This window comes from Patiria miniata, unplaced genomic scaffold (assembly GCF_015706575.1).
Source record: "Patiria miniata isolate m_02_andy unplaced genomic scaffold, ASM1570657v1 HiC_scaffold_4, whole genome shotgun sequence".
Lineage (NCBI taxonomy): Eukaryota > Metazoa > Echinodermata > Asteroidea > Valvatida > Asterinidae > Patiria > Patiria miniata.
Genome location: NW_024037071.1, coordinates 6,901,494 through 6,920,937, shown reverse-complemented (window position 1 = coordinate 6,920,937; position 19,444 = coordinate 6,901,494). Strand labels below are relative to the sequence as shown.

Genomic DNA, 19,444 nt, shown 5'->3' with positions numbered 1-19,444 from the left:
TTATTACCCCTGTTCATCAGGCACGAGACCAGTTTTTGCAGCAGCTCGAGATCAGCACATTCTTGTCTCTACCTTCACAGGTACCCATTTATACACCTGGGTGGAGAGAGGCAATTGTAGTAAAGTGTCTTGCCCAAGAACACAAGCACCATGTTCCTAGTCAGGGTTTGAACCCACGTACCACAGCATGTGAGTCGAACACCGTAACCATTGGACCACAGGGCTTCAGCTGATATAGCAGCTGGTATAGCAACCAATCACTATCTATAAGATGGGCAATCTTGAAAATATTTGGAAGTATGAAAGATATATATTGCTTTTTGGAACATTTGTAATTGCTGACCGTTAATAAGCGACTGTAAGGATAAGCCAAGAATCTGTTTGTATCATGTGATGTGCAAATGATTGATTTAATGGATCTCCATACATCTTCAAATAGACATCCATGCATCTTTAAATAGACCATACATCTTTAAATAGAGTCCTTAACTTTGCTGTATTGCCTAAGATACCACTTTTTGCAATCTTTAAACCAAATGCATATTATAGATGGTGAAACTAATTTGGGATTTCTTTGATCATCAAAGAAATGCTCCAAAGCCTTTTTATTTATTAATGTTATTATGCAGTTTTATTAATGAATTATTCATCAGGCTGTTACTTTCACACCTTGCTCTTCAACACCAATATATAAAGCAAGGTTAATGAAAATTTCACAGAAAGTGGGAAAAAAATAATTTGGCAATGTCTCACAAATTATTTTGGAGAATACTGCAGCTGTGCATTCATGAGATAACAGAAACAAAGTGGATTTTTTTTTTTGAGCATGTCTCTTCAGGGAGTTCTCTTCGGATCATTTCTTGTGTCCTTTCTGGGACTGCTTAGCACCCCTCTTCCCTTTTGGAGCAAGCTTCTTCCATAATCCGGCAGATTGGGCTTTCATTCTGTAAAAGGAAAAAGCAAGAAGACAAAAGTGGAAGGTATGACCACTTTTAGTGGGTCACATTTTGAAACCCAATACAGAAGGATATACATATGTACAATGTAAGCAAGGTGAGAAAAGGTAAAAAACAAAATATGCACTAAATAATTGGCAGAGGATTGAGGGTCACTTATGGTCCGTGGTATATGCTTGTGTAATTCTGACTTTAATGGCGCCTCTAAAATACCAATTTCTCTTGTTATTTGTAAACTTTTATAGGTAAAAACACCTTCACATTAAACCAACAGGGACTCCAGATTTCAAAAGGGTTCCTTGAAAATCCTGAATTCAGGAAAAATCCTGACAAAAATTCCTGAAATCTGGACAACTTCTGCAAAACACAAATCCTGAAATCAGGGACATTTCTGAGCGTATAAGAAAGATAATGAAATGTCAGAGAGGAATTATAATAGTGCATGTCATACAGTTGAAAAAAAAGTGGGGAAGGGGCCACAAACATGAATTTTACAGTGATCACTAAATTTCATTTGTTGCCATTGCTAATGGGGTGTGACCCACAGCAACACGATATGTTCAAGTTCCATGGATAACTACGTGCCCTACAAACAAAGACATCATTAAACAACTGTAGGAAACAATACATGTTTTCCTGAGCTAAGAGGTTTGTGTAGAGGGCTGGGCCCGATTTCATGGAGCTGCTAAGCACACAAATTTGCTTAGCACAAAAAAAGCCTGGCTTATAAAAGCAGGATACCAGCCAAAACTCCATGTGATTTTCATCCTGAGCAAACAACAGCTAAATACTAATCACAAGCAATATACATCACATGGAGTTTTGGCTGGTAAGCTGCTTTTATAAGCCAGACTTTTTTTGTGCTAAGCAAATTTTTGTGCTTAGCAGCGCCGTGAAATTGGCCCCAGCTCCTTAAGCTCCTGAAAATGTTCTAAGCTCAAGCATTTGTTATTGATGAGGATGACAGCATAAAAACAAATACACGAATGAACAAGAATCAACTCAACCTTTGCAAACGAACAACAGAAAATTGTCACAATGATAAACAGCCATGGAAAAATGGAAGTGGAGGAACACTGAGACTGACCTTCGATTGAGCTGCTGTCTACTGAGAGGTACGTAGGCGTAGGGATCGTGCTTGTTCTTCTTCTTGATGTCACCTTTTGCTTTCTGCCAAAACAGAAATTACAACAGTGAAGTTCTAACTACTGTGAGTCAAACTGTTAATATCAGATATACATTGCTTTTAATTCCTTGACATAAAAGCAAACATTTGGTGCAGTACATTCATTTAAAACGTTTTTGTTTAACTTTTTCTCTCTAGAGATTGCTGTTGGAAATATAAAACAAAATCTGTCAAATTTGAAAAAAAACAAAAAACCAATTTTATTTTTATTCAAATGTAAATTACGTTATTGTCCAAAGTTATAGAGAATGAAAGGGTACCGAGTGGCTTGTTATTTTGCACGCAAAGTAGGTAACAATTTGGACATTCTCAATACAAAGCGCCACCAAGAGTTTGCCATGGAGAGTCAATTTTTCAAGTTTAAGGTCAACAAACCATGGCACATGGGAGTGTCAGTAGACAACTTGAGCTTATTTGTTATTTATTGGGTCATAGCATTCTGCCTCCTTACTAAAAAACACCATATTGATAGAAAGAAAGAAAAGGGCAAACAGATACTACAATCATATGCTTAAAAAACTACTGACCAGACAAACTAACAATTTCAAATATCCCACGCTGCGAATTTGTCGACCATCTCCCACATATGCACTGGGAAAAATTAACTCCCCGTGGCAAACTCTTGTGGCGCACTGCATTGTGAATTGCCCAAATTGTGAGTCCAACAATGAAAATCAGTTATACATTGCAGTTTTAATTACTTGACATATAAACAACATTTGGTGCAGTGCATTGATTTAGGATTTTTATTTGTTTAACTCTGGATGCTGTTGGAAATATAAACGAAATATGTCAAATTTGAAAAAAGCCCAACAATTCTATTTGTATTCAAATGTAAATTACCTTCCTGTCCAAAGTTATAAATAAGGGAATGTGTGCTCGAGAGGTTTTAATCACTCTGTTTAAGACCGCTTAGAGTCTGGGTGCTTATAATTACCCGAGCCGGAGGCGAGGGTAATTATCAGCGGTCTAAGCGGTCTTAAACAGAGTGATTAATACCGACCGAGCACATATTTATTCCCATTCATAAATACCTTTTCGGTCAAAAAACTATAATATTTCGGTCAAAAATCCTGATTTTGTTAACACGTTCACTTTATGCTTTTTGAAACATCCCTCTAGCTAAATAATGGAGTGTTCAGCTGGCGATTAAGATGTAAACACGTTCACGATGTAAGCACGTTCTCTGCGATGTCGCGCAGAACGCACCTGGGGCGCTGCGTTTTGAATTTAGAACTATAAAATTCTGACTCACTGGTAGTGTTGCGCATGCCTACGTGAGGACTGTGAGCGTTCAACCAATAAAACGGTAAGAGGCACTGGATTTTTAGGAGTCCAAATTTTATGTGACACTGAAAAAGTGTTTAAGACCAGCTAGCCATGTCTTTATCATCCGTTTAAGACCGGCCACGTGACGGGCTCTCGACCAATAGGAATGGCTAAACTGTCTGAGGTATTTATGAATAGAGAATAAAGGGGAACCAAACTGAGTGGCTTGTTATTTTTCATGCAAAGTAGGTAACAATTGTTTCCATTTCTTTTGGTTTATCAAAACATACAAACTGAATTTGTCAAGATCAAGATAAACATAAAAGAAAAACACACCTTTGCCTTGTATTCCGTTCCCGGTTCTTTCAGTGTGCGCTTAGCAACAGCCACAGGTCTGTGAATACCACTGCCACCAGCTAAGCAGGAAAACAAAGCAAAACCAAAAAAAAAAAAATAGATTTAAATTTCGATTTTACGATACAGCATAACAAATTTCAATCGTTGCATTTCCAACATCCAATGGTTGGAGGGGAGGGGGTGAGGGGAATGAAGGCGGATTCATTTTTTAAAAAAGTATGAAAAGTATTAAATAAAAGTAGCAATAATCTAAAAGAAATAAATAAGTGTGCTCATGGTTTGAAGTTATACCTTGGTATTTGTTGGGCGTTTCATCCTCATCATCACTCACACTGAAGTCCTCAATTTTTCTCTTCCGACCAGTCTGTAGGAGAAACACAAAGCACGATAACTTCACCAGAGGAACATTAATTAACCACTTGAGGTCGGGTTTATTTGGACAAGAACGGATCGAGGCACAGGTTTAATATTCACTCTGGCCTCGGTCGGTGGCTGTGGCTCGCCGACAGATATTTTCCAGCCTTTGTCGTTGGGGGTTTTTCAGTCATCCGATCTGAAATTCGGAATTTTTTTTGGTGTAGACACAGCCTCCGGCGTGAACTGGTTAAAGGCGTATGGTATCATTTGCATTTATCCAAAAACTGACCTACCAGATTATCATAAAAAAAGCATGCTTGGTTTAAAGATCGTACTTGTACTAAACACACCCATGAAATTATTCTGTCTGGCTCGGTGTCATTCAGAAGAAATTAAAAAAATGTAGGCCTGTGACTTCCAACGATCAGTCAATTGACCTATTTATGGAATTTGACGAAATCATGTTTCGTGACCAAAGGTCGTGCATGGTTTTTCACCGTTTTCTTGAATAGGCTAATATCCACTGAGCTGAAACTTCAACAGGTTAGGCCTTGAACATGCTTCTTTGGGTTTTGAGTGGTGTTATTATTGGAAAACCAACAATTGTGTGGAAAGCAAATGATCCTATATGCCTTTAAAACAGACATGTTGCTTACTCGTGCATCAGCCAAGGCCAAGGCCAAGGCCAAGGCCAAGGCCAAGGCCAAGCCAGCTGATTTGAATCTGATTCTGATGTAGGCAATGGTAAGTCAGCAGAAGGGAGAAGGGGGGTGGGGAGGGGGACGTGCAATAATGGCAATGTCCCCCTAAATAAGGTAAATTCTTTTTTAGTTACTATATCAGAGAAATGTTTAAATCGATGCTGTATGCAGTTGACAAATGATCTTTCCCTCCATGGCTTTACAAAATATTATTTAAAATAAAGAAAGAAAAAACAAGTGCAGAATAGTGCCCCATCAAGCCATTTGCGAGTTAAATTTGAATAAAATCTGGAACGCTGACTTAATCCAATGCTTTGCACGTTTTAAATTGCATTCTCCCGACCAAAGGGTCTGTTACTATATCACGTGATTCGGGGCAAGGCTTATGCTAGCAACCCCCAGCACCGGCATGGTCTGTGTCTTTGTGCCATTCTTGGTTCTTGGTACTTGGTAGTTATCCTCCTGAATACTCCACGCGGAAGTCTAACAAGGAGGCCTTGGGGAAGTGGAACTAATTAAATCCTTAAAGGTGTTGTGGTTTGGGGCGTCTATAGTGTCTTGAGGGAGCTTGTTCCATTTCCGGATAGTTCTGGGTAGGAATAATATTCTCACCCACATGTGAACAATGTATTGGTGCTGAGCGTCTCTACGTAACTATGCAAGAGCTTGCCCTGAATCATGTGATTAGCAAACAGTGTCTTTGGTCTGGAGAATTCAAGGTTAAAATGTGCCAAGCATTCTGAGCAAGTCAGTGTACCAGATGTTTTTCAAAGTTAAATCCCAAGGGTATAGGTCACTCATACATGGCTTATTTGGATTATGCAATGGCTGTCCGAATGGTCCATAAAGAAATCCAGTATTTGTTCCGTTTTTTTGTCCCAACCTTTCTTGCAGCCAGTTCCTCATCCATCAGTTCCTCCAAGTCGTCCATCATCTCCTCCCCATCTTCCTTTTGCCCTCCCTTCTTCTTCTTCTTCTTCCCTATTTGCTTCCCTTCCTTCTCTTCGCTTTCCTCGTTCTCAGGCTCGGTGATGATCAGACGGCCGTCCGGCATGGTCTTGAAGCTGTGCTTGACGCCGGTGTAGGGCTTGGTGGATATCTCTTCTGGCTTGGTGGCTAGTTTTTTGTGTGTGTGGTAAATCAGAGAAAGGATCAAAACTTGCCATCAGTGGAATACAGTACAATACAATATGTACAATTATTATTTATTTCAGGTTTCCAGCGGTAAAAAATAAATCAGCGTATTGTATGCTTTCATAAAAAGTTCCCGGATTACTGCAATAATGAAGTACCCGGTTGACTGCAATAACATTATTATTGCAGTCATCCGTGCATTTTCACTGGTTCCCGCTTGATCAAGAGCATAGAAAGTCACAGTTGTCAACCACTCAACAGAGTGAAGCCCTTGCGTACCGTCAAACACGGACGGAACACGCCGCGCGCATGCAGCGCGCAGAAGGCCAGGTATACGCGCACTGTTGTCAAAAATTACAGTGGCAGCTTCAAAACGTTTGATGAAAACGAAAAAAGATGTAATGAAGACAGTGTCTTGAGTTGTGCTTCCTGCGGATCAAGTCAGCCTGATATAAATAATAATAATAATATTGGATGGCTTGTTTTCGGCGGATACAAGAATGTATTGCACTCGCTATGACAATATTGCACTCGTCTTCGACTTGTGCAATAGTGTCATAGCTCGTGCAATATATTCTTGTATCCACCTCATAGCCATCCAATATTATATAATTGTTGTAGTGTGTGATGTAGTACATGCCATTTTGTATGGCAACAAGGGGTATATTTTTTTAGACATGTAGGGGCGGATCCAGGAACTTGTGCAGGAGGGGGTTTTCATCAGCAAAAAATTCTGGAATGTAAACAGGTTTTTTTTCTCCAGACACTTGGCTTCCGAAAATCAATAGGGGGGTGGGCGCTGTTCAAATCTGTGAATTATTAACAGTATTTTACAGAATAGTGTACAAATACCCCCTAACCAAGCTGCCTCTGTCCATATTTTGTGCATGGGAGGACTTTATTACCAGTATAATTTATTTTTGGGTGTCAGAGCAGGAAGGGGGGGGGGGGGTTCACATTATTTTTAATGAAATTCTATTAAAAAAATTGTTTTGACAGAGCAGGTTTTTTTTTTACCCTCCCCCCCTTGGATCCGCGCCTGACATGTCTTTAAAAATATGAACATAGCATTTCCCTCTACAAACACAAATTAACAACCAATTTATTCACTAAGTAGGTGAGTAAAACCACTGATATTTCTCGTGGGGTTGCTTGTGTTTTGCTTGCGTATTGCTTGGGTACTACTTATGTATTGTTTGTATTTTCAGGCATGCAACTGAGAATTTAGGGAAAAAATGAGGACATTCCAAACCACACAAGACTTTGTACAGCGTTTTTCAGTTTGTAATGGAAGTAAAAAACGAGGAAATCAGCATATCCGAGGAAAAGTTGCATGCCTGTATTTTGGCCTGTATTTTTTAAACATACATGTATGTGTACTTCTAACTTGTTTTGCTTGTACATTTGTAAATGTTATTTATTGTCCAAATTTAATGGTAGTTTATTGTCAGTAGGGATCTCCACCCACGGCATACACACACTTTTTTCTGCTAACTGTTAAGCAACGCCATGAAATTGGCCCGAGGTTATTTTTCATGAAATCATGAAGATGAGTACTCACCCAGTACTCTCTTGGAGACGCTGGGATCCAGGAAATCTAGAGGGGTGTCTTCTTGCTGTCCTTCCTTCAACCAGGCCGCCCCTTGCTTACTGGCCAGCTGCTTCTTGGTCTTTCGACCCTTGACCTTTTGACCTTTGCCCTTGGCCTTCTCATCCTCCTCGTCGTCGGTCTCGGACTCCGAGTCCTGCAGTAGCTCGTCAATACTGTGCAACCAAAATGAAATGAGAAAAATAACCTGCGGGAAAAATCTTAAGATGCCATTTCATTTTATGGTATACAGAAATTCCTACAAATAGACAAAATAAACTAAATTCATGTTTTCCTTTTGAATCAGCCACGAAACTGAGAAGTCACAAAAAAAAGAGAAAATGCAAAGCTTTGTGATATTTTCTTCAGTGTTTTCACAATTTTAATGACATACAAAAGAGGTAAAAGAAGAAGGAATCAGCTGATCCGAGGAAAGTGGCATGCCTACTGAATAAAAAACTGTCAAAATTTACTTCAAAACTAGTGAAATAATTCACCAGTGAATAAGCTCTATGTAATACGAAACAGCACAGGTGCTAATAGGTTAAAGGGAATTTACAACATTTTACTTTTCCTGCAATTTTCAGAAATAAATAGATTTGGAAATTAGTACTTTATAGCAAATATTGTTTCACTGACAAGTTTCATGTTTTGGGCTTGAATATGCTGGAAAAACCAAGAAAACCAATCATATTCTTGTAGTCTGGTTCCCTGACCTCACTTAAGATAAAACATGGCAATTTATAGACTTTGGGGAATTGATAGGTCAAAGAATCAGTCTAGCAGGCCTGTAACCCTTCACAGGTGTGCAATCAATTGCAAAGAAAATGCAGAGTAACTAAATATGAAAAATTAGGAGCAGTTTTTGTAGACAGCCAGTTTTCTCCAACGCTGGTCGGCCGACCAGAGTTGGAAAAAAAAGAAGTTTTTCTTGAAAATGTCGGCACACCAGGAGCCACAGTTTTACAGGATGTTTTAGACTGTCATTTCTTAATAATTCAAATAGGTATTTCATTATAATTTTATCATTTCGCCAGTGATGCAGGCAAAGCTGAGGATTGGAAATTGAAAAAAAAAAAAAACTAATCAGGTTCTCACGTCTCTGGTTTGGGTTTGCTAGGCACCAGGGCTGGGGTTTCATCCTCTCCATCCTCATCTTCGTCTGATGCCTCCCTCTCCTTCATAGCCTTGTGTCGCTTGGTCCTCTCCTGCCTCTTCTGGATGTTGTGCACCATCTTCTTGTGGTCTTCCGGAACCAGCTTGTAGATCATCTCATATCTGATTGAGGTTAATCAAATGGAATTAGAATACTGTAACAATACAAATATATACATAACGGTTGTCATCTAAATCATTAACATATGTTAACATTTCTTTATCTTGGTCAATGGACCGATCTGTTAGGCTCCGCCCAATAAATTTTGGACCAATCACAACTGTGATTTTACAACCAGGCATATGACAAAAACTCTGACATGCATGAACTTGTGTATGACGAGTTGGGAAATGCAATGGGTGTGGTGGCGTAGGAGGGCGAGGGGGCGTGGGAGGGGGGCGTGGGAGGGGGGCGTGGGAGGGGGGCGTGGGAGGGGGCGTGGGAGGGGGGCGTGGGGATTGAGGGGGTGGCGTGGGGTGGGGGTTGTGGGGGGTTGTGGGGGCGTGGGGGGGATTATGGGGGTGTAGGGGCGAGGGGGGTGTGGGGGGGGGGGGGGGGGGGTGTGGGGGCGTGTGGGGGCAGGAGTGGTGTGGTGTGGGGGCATGGGCGTGGGGGTGTAGGGGTGTGTGGGGGCATGTGGGGGGTGTAGGGGTGTGGGAGTGTTTGTATAGTTTAGGAGCTCAGTGAATAAACCTGAAATCAAATCTTATACATCCATAATCCAGCAATATGGTCAAGGAGATTACAGACTACGAGTTTTGGATCATTTCTTCGAATCATTACCCAGATATCATGGATAATGTCACAAACTTTGTATTTAACAAACTATAATTTACTTGTTTATTCAATGAGCTCCTAAAGTACAAACAGTTGTCTCATTTGTCTAAATTGTATTATTTGTGATGCTGCATGGAATTGCCCCTAGATAATCTCTGATGAGAAACAGGTATCTCCTATAATCAGTGTCAATTATCTTGATCCGACAGGCATACATGCCTATTGCCTAATGAGGCAAGCTGCACATTTTATTAAAAGTCTCTAAATTATACTGCATCTCGAGAATTGTATTAAAGTTTTTGTGTGTGTGAAATAAGTGTTTTTTCAGCTAGTCTTGATAACAATGTATTTATAATCTGTTCCCCACAACTATAATGGTTGGCTGATCTGATTCGCTGTCTCCAGAGTGGTATATAGAGAGTGATGTGACGTACATGTAAGGGTGGCACTGTTTAGAACCAAAATGGCGGATTATGCATCAGTGCACATTTATATTTCGTACAAAATAGTCGCACGCTGCATTGTACACATAATGAATGGCCATTATGGTTCAACAGTCTGAAGTTGTCGCAAATCTCTCTATATACGGCTCTGACTGTCTCATGTAAACAGCGCCCTCATTTGTCAGGATATAGGACAAAGTGATTTCAGTACCCGCTTGTACATTAGATATGGTGAGAAAAAAACTACTAGCTCTCTATAATATCTGTCACCCAATTTAAAATGTGAAAACCTAAGGCCTCCCTAAATTCCATCTTGTGCAGTTATTTATTTGTGTTGACAGATTGTTATTATTCCAAAGTATGTATTCAACATTGAAGAGGCAGTATAAGCTGAACACAAGCAATGGGTGCAGAAAAATATAATCTTACACTTTATATGACCATTTTATTTCTTGACTTTTGATTGAAGTAGAAAAAGCTTTATTTGATCGACAGGTATGCATACTTTTACATGTTACGGTATGTAAAAACAAGGCGGTTCTCAAACCGAGCGTCTCGCCTGCTTTAATATCTTTCAAGAGTGACCTTTGATCTTGATGTGTGACCTTTGACATCATGATCATATATGAAGGTTGCAATGTTGCATCTATGACCCAAGTTCGGTTCAACTGGACTTCAACTTTTCAAATGAGACCAGTTACAATTTCTGCCTATTTTACAACTTGACCTCAGATGACCTTTGACCTTGGTATGTGACCTTTGACATCATGATCATATGAAGGTTGCAATTTTACATCTATGACCCAAGTTTGGGTCCAATTGGACTTCAACTTTTCAAATGAGACAATTTTACATTTTCCCCCTATTTTACAACTTGACCTCAGATGTACCTATACTGGTACAGACATAGAGATTGCAGTCTCTTTCCTGAACTAAGTCTAGGCGAGGCAAAAATTGATTCCGTCAACCTAGTATTGATATGCTGTAGTTGCAGTCCACTTTTCAACCTTTCTTTTATATTTTAAGCCTGAAATTCATGTCAGTGTCAATAAACTTTAAAATAAATTCAAACTCATTTTTTAAGTGTATTTAAGAAAAAACAGTAATGTATTCTTTCAGCACTTAAAAAACAACTTATTTGAATTCCCTTTGCCAATTCAGGATTTCTAGTTCCTTTAAACAATTTCATCAACTCACCCAAACTTCCTGATAAACCTGGTGTAGATCGAGCGAATCGGAACGCGCAAGTTTCTCCGGTTGGTGTTACCCATTCTTCCAATGTTCATTAGCTGTATAAAGAAACAAAGGAATTAATCCGCTGTTACAAAATTGCAAGTTGTGATGGTGAGATACCATCTTTCACTTGGGCATCGCGAGTGGGGGGGCGGGGGGGGGGGGGGGGCGGCAAAGGGGGGCGCTTGCCCCCCCCCCCCCGACCCCCGAAAAAGAAAAAAAAAGGGGGGGGGGGAAACAAAAAAGAAAAAGAGGTGCGAAGCCATATTGCTGTTAATTTGAAGGGGGGGGGGGGCAAATACTCCCCTGCTCACGCTCAGAAAACCTATAAATTGAGAATATAATGAACAAGTTCAGGAATTTTGGGGAAAAATTTGCTTTGTCCTCCCCCCCCTGGAAAAAATCCTGGCGACGCCCATGATCTTTCACTTGGGTCGTTCTATACATTCAGGGTCCAAAGTATGACATTTGTCCTGTCCCAGTTTACCTTTGTACTTTGTAATTTGCCATTCCAGTATCATTCAGAGTGATTTCAAATGATTTTTACTTGTTGGCAGGGAGTTCGCTATTTATAATCACTCTTTGGAGGATGACTGCATTAAAGGGAAGATACAACATTTACAAACATCACAAAACGAAATGATCAAATTATAACGTAATACCTAACTAGATTGTTAGGGAATGACAGTCTGAAGCATCCTGTAAAATCGTGGCTCCTGGCGTGCTGACATTTTCAAGAAAAACTGGTATTTTTCCAACGCTGGTCGGCCGACCAGCGTTGGAGAAAACTGGCTTTTTCTTTAAAAACTGCTCTTAATTCTTCCTAATTAGTTATTCCGCATTTTATTTGCAGTTGATTACACACCTGTGAAGGGGTAAAAGCCCTCTAGACTGATCTGCCGACCAGTGTTGGAGAAAACTGGCTTTTTCTTTAAAAACTGCTCTTAATTCTTCCTAATTAGTTATTCCGCATTTTATTTGCAGTTGATTACACACCTGTGAAGGGGTAAAAGCCCTCTAGACTGATTCTCTGACCTTACAATTCCTCAAAATATATAAATTGCTCCGATTTATCTTTAGTGGGGTCGGGGAACCAGACTACAAGATTATGATTGGTTTTCCTGGTTTTTCCAACATCTACGAGCCCAAAACGTAAAACAAGTTATTTTAGCAATATTTGTTATAACATACTGATCTTCCTAATTCATTTATTTCTGAAAATTGCAGCAAAAGCAAATGTTGTACAGTCCCTTTAAGGAGGGCATCAGAATTATCAAATAATAGATGTCAGATGTATTCGGCCAAGACCCAAGCCTGCGTGCAGCCATGGCATCCCTTCACTTTTTCAAACAAATAGGACCATTTTTCAACCGTAATTTTATCAATTCTGCCCTCAGATGGAAGCCCCAAAACCTGGGAGTTAATTGATCTTCGGCTATATTCACACGATTCCACCGTTTTTGTAAGCCAAAGGTCTCCTTTTTTCAAAAAAAAGTTGTGGGGGCACTTTTCATGCTAATCGTCTCGCGTAGAAATTCTCGCTGTGCACAATCAAATGCAAATAAATTGCGCCATCTGTCGTTCTAGTCGTGCCAGTTGGATATCGCTGTTATAATCGCTGCTATAATGACGTTAGTTATTTGCACTCTGTGTGGGTCTAGCCAATCGAGTTTTATTCTTGAATATTCACACTGCGTACACCACCCACAAAACTCAACAAAAGCAATATATTTGAACCTTTCTAGCTTTTCATATTAAAATTTGGGCGGCATTTTTGGTTTATTTGGGAACAAAAATCCCCCCCCCCCGCCCCGCCCCCCAAAAATTTGTGTTCTGCCGGCATTGTACGGCATTACTAGCACGTTGTCGTAAAAGTTGGTTCCTTGATCCTGTCTTAACTTATTCTTTAAAATGGGGCTTGTGGTCGCTGCCGAAGTTAATTGAGCGTGATGGGGAGTACTAAATAACTGTCTGATATTTTCTACACAAACTCCCGTTATAGGGGGTTTTGCACAGACATTTTTAGATACCAACTTTTATGACAATGTGTTAGTAATGTTCACAGGGATAGGAAAAAAGTAGACCACAAATTTTATGATGACCCACTTAGCCCAAAAAATCTTTTTTTCTGTCAACACTCATAACTTTAGTGCCTTTTGGGTTTTTTTTCTTTCAAGATGTCAATTTTAGTCTGCACAGGAGGTAATGGGTTCATCTCGCTCCCAAGGGAGGTGATGATTTTTTTCTGCTAGCTCTTTGACACCAATGAGAATATATTGCCTAAAAAACTGCCTTGTTGAAGGACGAAACCCAAAGCATGTATTTAAAATCCTGAAATACATACTTCACAGTGTTCTATGAGAACATATTGGGGCTGGGAAAAAAGGATGAATATACCTTAAGTCTTTTTTTCTATACAGGGTGAGTAAAAAAAACGAAACCCAAATGTCAGGACCATTGTTTTAGTGAAGTTCTGCATGCAGCACTTTCAAAATCTTGGATCTGAAAGCCCAATTCATGAGCTTTCTTTTAGTACAAGAATCATTCAAAATACGCATGTACTTTTCAAGTTATGGAGTTTAAACACAACCACCGTTTTGAGGTTCTGTCCACGGATCACAAAAAAGTTCAGTGTTCTTTCAGCAAATCGAAAATGAATCACATAAGGATGTGTGCGAATTGTTTTCGTTTTGCTGGAAGAACACACACCTTTTTGTGATCCGTGGACAGAGCTTTAAAACGGTGGTTGTGTTTAAAACTCCGTAACTTGAAAAGTACATGCGTGATTTGAATGATTCTTGTACAAAAAGAAAGCTTATGAATTGGGCTTTCATAATCCTAGATTTTGAAAGTGATGCATGCAGAACTTCACTAAAACAATGGTCCGATGTGGTTTTTTTTTTTTTTTACTCACCCTGTATGTAAAGGAAACTATGCTCAATAGTAATTTGCAAACTGGAGGAGGGAGGAGAAATGCACAAGACCATTGCCAAGAAGGCCCTGAATATTCAAATTGATACTTTAGGCCAACTAAATAAATAATCCAGTTTCTCGTGCCCGCCCACTTCCTTTTTCTTGCCCGCCTCTTTTATCTTCTTCTAAATTCATACATTTGCAACATATTTTGCATACGATGTACTGTCAATGTATTGTCTTTTTATTTGTTTCCAACAAAATTTTAGCCAAGTCAAAAGGATTACAGCTCCTTTGAACACAATTTTGTATCAGCAAATGAGGCGAGAAAATGGAAACTATCCTGAAAAATCAGCCATCTTGGAAAATCAGCCATCTTGGGGAAAAAGAAAGATAAAAAAAAACCCGGACAAAAAAAATAGTTCTTTTTTTCCCACTCTGCGTTAATAATGAAAACAAGCCATTTTTTGTTTAAAGCCAAAGTATATGTATTGTCTTTTCCAATTCACAATGGACATGGTGCAGATCTTACAACAATTCACTGTATACTCATTCATGTGAGGCCTAGACGAAAACACTGTCCATTGTGATAATGGGATGTGGGATAAGTGAAAATAAAGAGAAAGCAAGGATAATGTCGTCGTCGATAATGATGATGATGATGGGGGGGGGGGGGGAACGATGATGATGATGATGATAATGGAGAATGAAGATTGAGAGAGCAGAGAGTAATGCAGATGAGGATAATTTGATGAGAACACGTAATGATGATAGTGATGGGGATGGCGGATGGAAATGGAACCTCATCAGTTGTTGAGTATACTGAGAAAATGTGATGAGAACTTTAAAGGTACAATCCATCGCTTGTAATTTGTGCATTTTGTTCATTTGAAGCAACAGAAGTGCTCAAAATCTAAAGCAGCGTGCTGAACAACTAACCTGATGAACTTTCAGCTCAGCTTCAGCTGTATATTTCAAGAAAAACAACATTCTAGGATCTTGATTTCAAATCACAAGTTGCTGAATCATGTTTCGAATTGGGCCTGAATTCAGCGTCCGAGAAACGTTCTCACTGAGCTGATTGCAGCTACGCGATGTCGCGCACTTATCTGACGAATTATAACAACCACGCATTCGTGCTTGTTGTTAACGCCTGCGCGCGCAACGCCAAATAAAAAAACGAACTACTAACGGAAATTTCAAACGATGCTTCTAAAGACGCATCATTGGAAAGGCCTTCTTTCGTTGATTTCTTCAAAATGACGGCATGCCAGAAAGAATAATTTCACAGGGAGTTTAGTTCCCTTACAATCTTTCCACCAAGTATGTTTTTCAACAATAATTACGTCAGTTACTTTTTGGATAGCTGCAAATGATGGACTGTAGCTTTAATGGTAATGGTCGAGTTGAAACACTGATGAAAATGGGATGGAGATGAAAGAGAAGTGCTGCACAATGACGGAGGGGGATTTTTAGGGTCTTTCCACTCACCAACTGCTCAACATATTGAGCCAACGTCACATCTTCCAAGATGGTAACAAGCACCTTGACGAAGCCGAGTGTGGGGCTGAGGACCTCCCTGGCCTTGGACTGCAGAAGGGCGCAGACTCCCTCCACCAGCTGGCCCAAGAAGGCTCCTTGGACAACATCTGAGGGAAAATATGCCAGGTAAGAAGGTAAGTCAGTGACTGGCAAGATATGTTCTCCTATTTTATACCAACTGCCAATTGCCAAGGGCTACTCAAGGTGGTGATTACAAACAAGAAAAAAAAAGAAGCAAGTTAAAGAAATAAAGTTAAAGTTAATCTGTTGTTATTTTTTGCTTGATATTTGAATATGTTAAAAGAAGTGGGAAATTAAAATCTTGACAAGAAGTTATAGTAATATGTTTGAAGTTTTTTTTCGACTATTAAAGTCAAATATCACTATTCATAATATGGAAATTGTGTCAGGGTTATGTAAACTCAACATTAGCATGATTGGGTTTTGCCCTTCACTGACGTATAAACACTGTATACTCAGTGTGTTACCCCCTAGTGAAAGTGAGAAAATCAATCAGGTGGGACTCGAACCCACGACCTCCTGCTTTCCAGTGTAGACGTCTTACCACCGAGCTTGCCGGGATCGCAATGAAACTATTCATAAGACGGAATTGTTTTTCTTATCACTTTCACTCGGCTGGTAACACACTGAGTATACAGTGTTTATACGTCGGTGAGGGGCAAAACCTGATATTGAAAGTCAAAAATATGTGTATTTATAACAATAACCAACGCAAGTAACTTCAGAAGAAATATTAATGATGCAAAAAAAGAGTAAATTTGGAAAAGTGGAAACAAATCATACAATTCAAAACAAGGCTATTTATGATACAAGAGTTACTGCCTGTCCGAGCTGGAGTACACTGACCCCATGTTATTGTTAACCTCTTGACGAAAAAAATTTCCCATTTTTTTGTTTTACCAATGAACTATGACCTTGAATGTACCATTACCATGCCTCCCTTATTGACAGCTCTGCAATATTTAATAGATGCTGGAATTAGCAGCACTGCTCTGGATGTATGGTACATGCATTTTTAATGTTAAAATATCAGCCAAGCCTACCATATAAAGCGAACACAATGCCAGTCAGATGGATCTGACACTGGCAAATGGACCGTTATAAACGTATTTTCAGGCCAGCAACGACCACTTCATATCAAGTTTTTTTAATGTTGTTATGGTATGTAATAAAAGTGCTTTAGTCTACTTAAGGTTACCTATTAAAGGGTTTAAAGGGAATATACATCATTTGCTTTTGCTGTAATTTTCAGAAATGGATGGAATTGGGGGGTTAGAAATATATAGCAAATATAGTTACACTGACTTTTTTGAGGTTTTGGGTTCGAAAATGCTATAAAAACCAAGAAAAACAATCATTTTCCTGTAGTCTGGTTCCCTGACTCCATATAAGAAGAAACAGAGCAGTTTACATACATTGGGGAATTGTAAGGTCAGGGAACCAGTCTAGCTGGCTCGTACCCGTTCATAGGTTTGTAATCGATTGCAAACAAGTGCGATGGTCAATTGGGGACAGTATTTGAAAAAAAAGCCAGTTTTTTCCAACGCTGATCGGCCGATCAGCGTTGGATATTGATACAAAAATACCACTTTTCTTGAAAATGACAGTATACCAGGTGCCATGATTTTACAGGATGCTTTACACTGTCATTCACTAACAGTCCAGCAAGGTATTTCAAAATGATTTGGTAGTTTTATTTTTTGATGTTTGCAAATGTTGTATTTTCCCTTTAAGGTTACCTAAGGGTTTAAAGGGCCAAACATCCACAGTGTACAATGCCAATTAACCTTCATTAAAGAGCCAAAAATGCAATACAAAATTGAATCAATAAAATTCAGCTTTGCGCACATATTTTCTGCCTTAATTTTGCCAGGATTGCCAGAGGGCCTGTCTGGCTTTTGTAATTCCAAATTTATGTGCATTTAAAATTAAAAGCGCGATTTAGTGATTCGGCTGCTTGCTCCGCCATACAATTAAAGCTGACAAATTTTTTGAGTGGTAAATTCACTTTTGAAAAATATGTATTTCTGACATTGGATCTTTACAACATACACGGTGAGTCAAAAAAGAAAAACAGAAACCCAAATGTCGGAACCATTTTTGTTTAGTTCTACATGTAGCACTTTCAAAATCTAGGATGTGAAAGCCCAATTCATAAGCTTTCTAGATTTAGTACAAGAATCACAAATGCACTGTTCAAGTTACGGAATTTTAAACACAACCGCCGTTTTACAGTTCTGTCCACGGATCACAAACAAGGTAAGTGTTCTTTCAGCAAAACGAAAACAATTCACATCGGGATAAATGTAAGGCAAAAGAAAAGAAATTCAGGTAACAATGTGGATTAGTATTTTTTTCAGGTATAATCTGGTATGAGCTCAATCAAATAACAATAAGTAATGTCGCATGCCACTTCTTCATAATTGTCATACAAATGTACAGCCAGTTACTCTCTTTTTATCAATTCTGAGTGGAATGCCTTTTTGGTCGCTGAGGAGACTTTGGACCTCTTGATCAATTCATCCAGCTAACACAGAGGCAGTGAAAGTCAATAAATCACGGACAGGCCCATATGTTTGGCAACATCGCTCATTCTTTGAAACCGCAAAAACAGAAATAGTTGTCAATGACTGAATTTTGAAGACAGATTTTTTTTCTGTGTTCTTAGATAATGGACAAGAAAAAGGTTTGACGATAAACTACGTGTATGATGTCTTTATCTTTTGTAATCATTTTCTATTTTCTCATAAAAAAAATGGATTTGATTTGATTTTTTTGTCCCTAAAATTGTTTGGGATATTATGGCACTCAAAATGGCCCCATAAAACGATTGATGAAGAAATTGAAGAGGGGGGGGGGGGGGGGGGTGGAAGGGGGAGACAAAACAAAACAAACTAATGAGCAGATTTATTTTTTTCAAACAAAAATGAGAGCAAATGGAACATTTGTGAAAACATAAAAAGTGAATGGATGCAATGAAATCTTTGTCACAATGGTACTGAAAGCCAAAATCACTTTTGAATCATTTGTATCTTATGAATCATACCATTCAAAAACTGAATACATGTACCGGTATGAACATTTATTGAATAAACCTCAGATGAAAGAAATTAATTCAACTGAGATTAAAATTACCCAAAAAAATTCACTAAATGTTTGGTTTTTTTATAACGAAGTAGGAATAACAAAATACAATTGTGCTTCACACAGAATATTGAATATTCATAAATACCTAAGACAGTTTACGCATTCCTATTGGTCGAGAGCCCGTCACGTGGCCGGTCTTAAACGGATGATAAAGACATGGCTAGCTGGTCTTAAACACTTTTCCAGTGTCACAATAAAATGTGGACTCCTAAAAATCCAGTGCCTCTTATTGTTTCATTGGTTGAACGTTCACAATCCTCACGTAGTAGGCATGCGCAACACTACCAGGGAGTCAGAATTTTATAGTTCTAAATTCAAAACGCAACGCGCCAGGTGCGTTCTGCGCGACATCGCGCAGAACATGATACGCGCGCGTCAATCTCCATAAAAGGGTTGTTTACATCTTACTCGCCAGCTGAACACTCCATTATTTTGCAAGAGGGATGTTTCAAAAAGCATAAAGTGAATTTGTTGAACAAAATCGGGATGTTTTCAACGAATTATATGATTTTTTTTACCGAAAAGGTATATATGAATGGGAATAAATATGTGCTCCGTCGGTATTTATCACTCTGTTTAAGACCACTTAGAGTCTGGGTGCTGATAATTACCATCGCCTCCGGCTCGGGTAATTATCAGCACCCAGACTCTAAGTGGTCTTAAA

General features: G+C 39.1%; 1 protein-coding gene across 1 annotated transcript in view; it reads right to left on the bottom strand.

The window, feature by feature from the left end:
- Positions 1–376: 376 nt before the first annotated feature.
- The window catches only part of LOC119739829 (RRP12-like protein), a 69,425-nt gene continuing 50,357 nt past the window's right edge, over positions 377–19,444 (bottom strand). The window contains exons 19-27 of the mRNA XM_038214917.1: positions 15,562–15,719; positions 11,122–11,213; positions 8,647–8,826; positions 7,522–7,724; positions 5,710–5,942; positions 4,060–4,132; positions 3,748–3,827; positions 2,044–2,126; positions 377–944 (exon numbers count right to left, since the gene is read on the bottom strand). Coding sequence (XP_038070845.1) covers positions 854–944; positions 2,044–2,126; positions 3,748–3,827; positions 4,060–4,132; positions 5,710–5,942; positions 7,522–7,724; positions 8,647–8,826; positions 11,122–11,213; positions 15,562–15,719 — 1,193 coding nt within the window. The 3' untranslated portion in view covers positions 377–853. The remainder of the gene's footprint in view (positions 945–2,043; positions 2,127–3,747; positions 3,828–4,059; positions 4,133–5,709; positions 5,943–7,521; positions 7,725–8,646; positions 8,827–11,121; positions 11,214–15,561; positions 15,720–19,444) is intronic.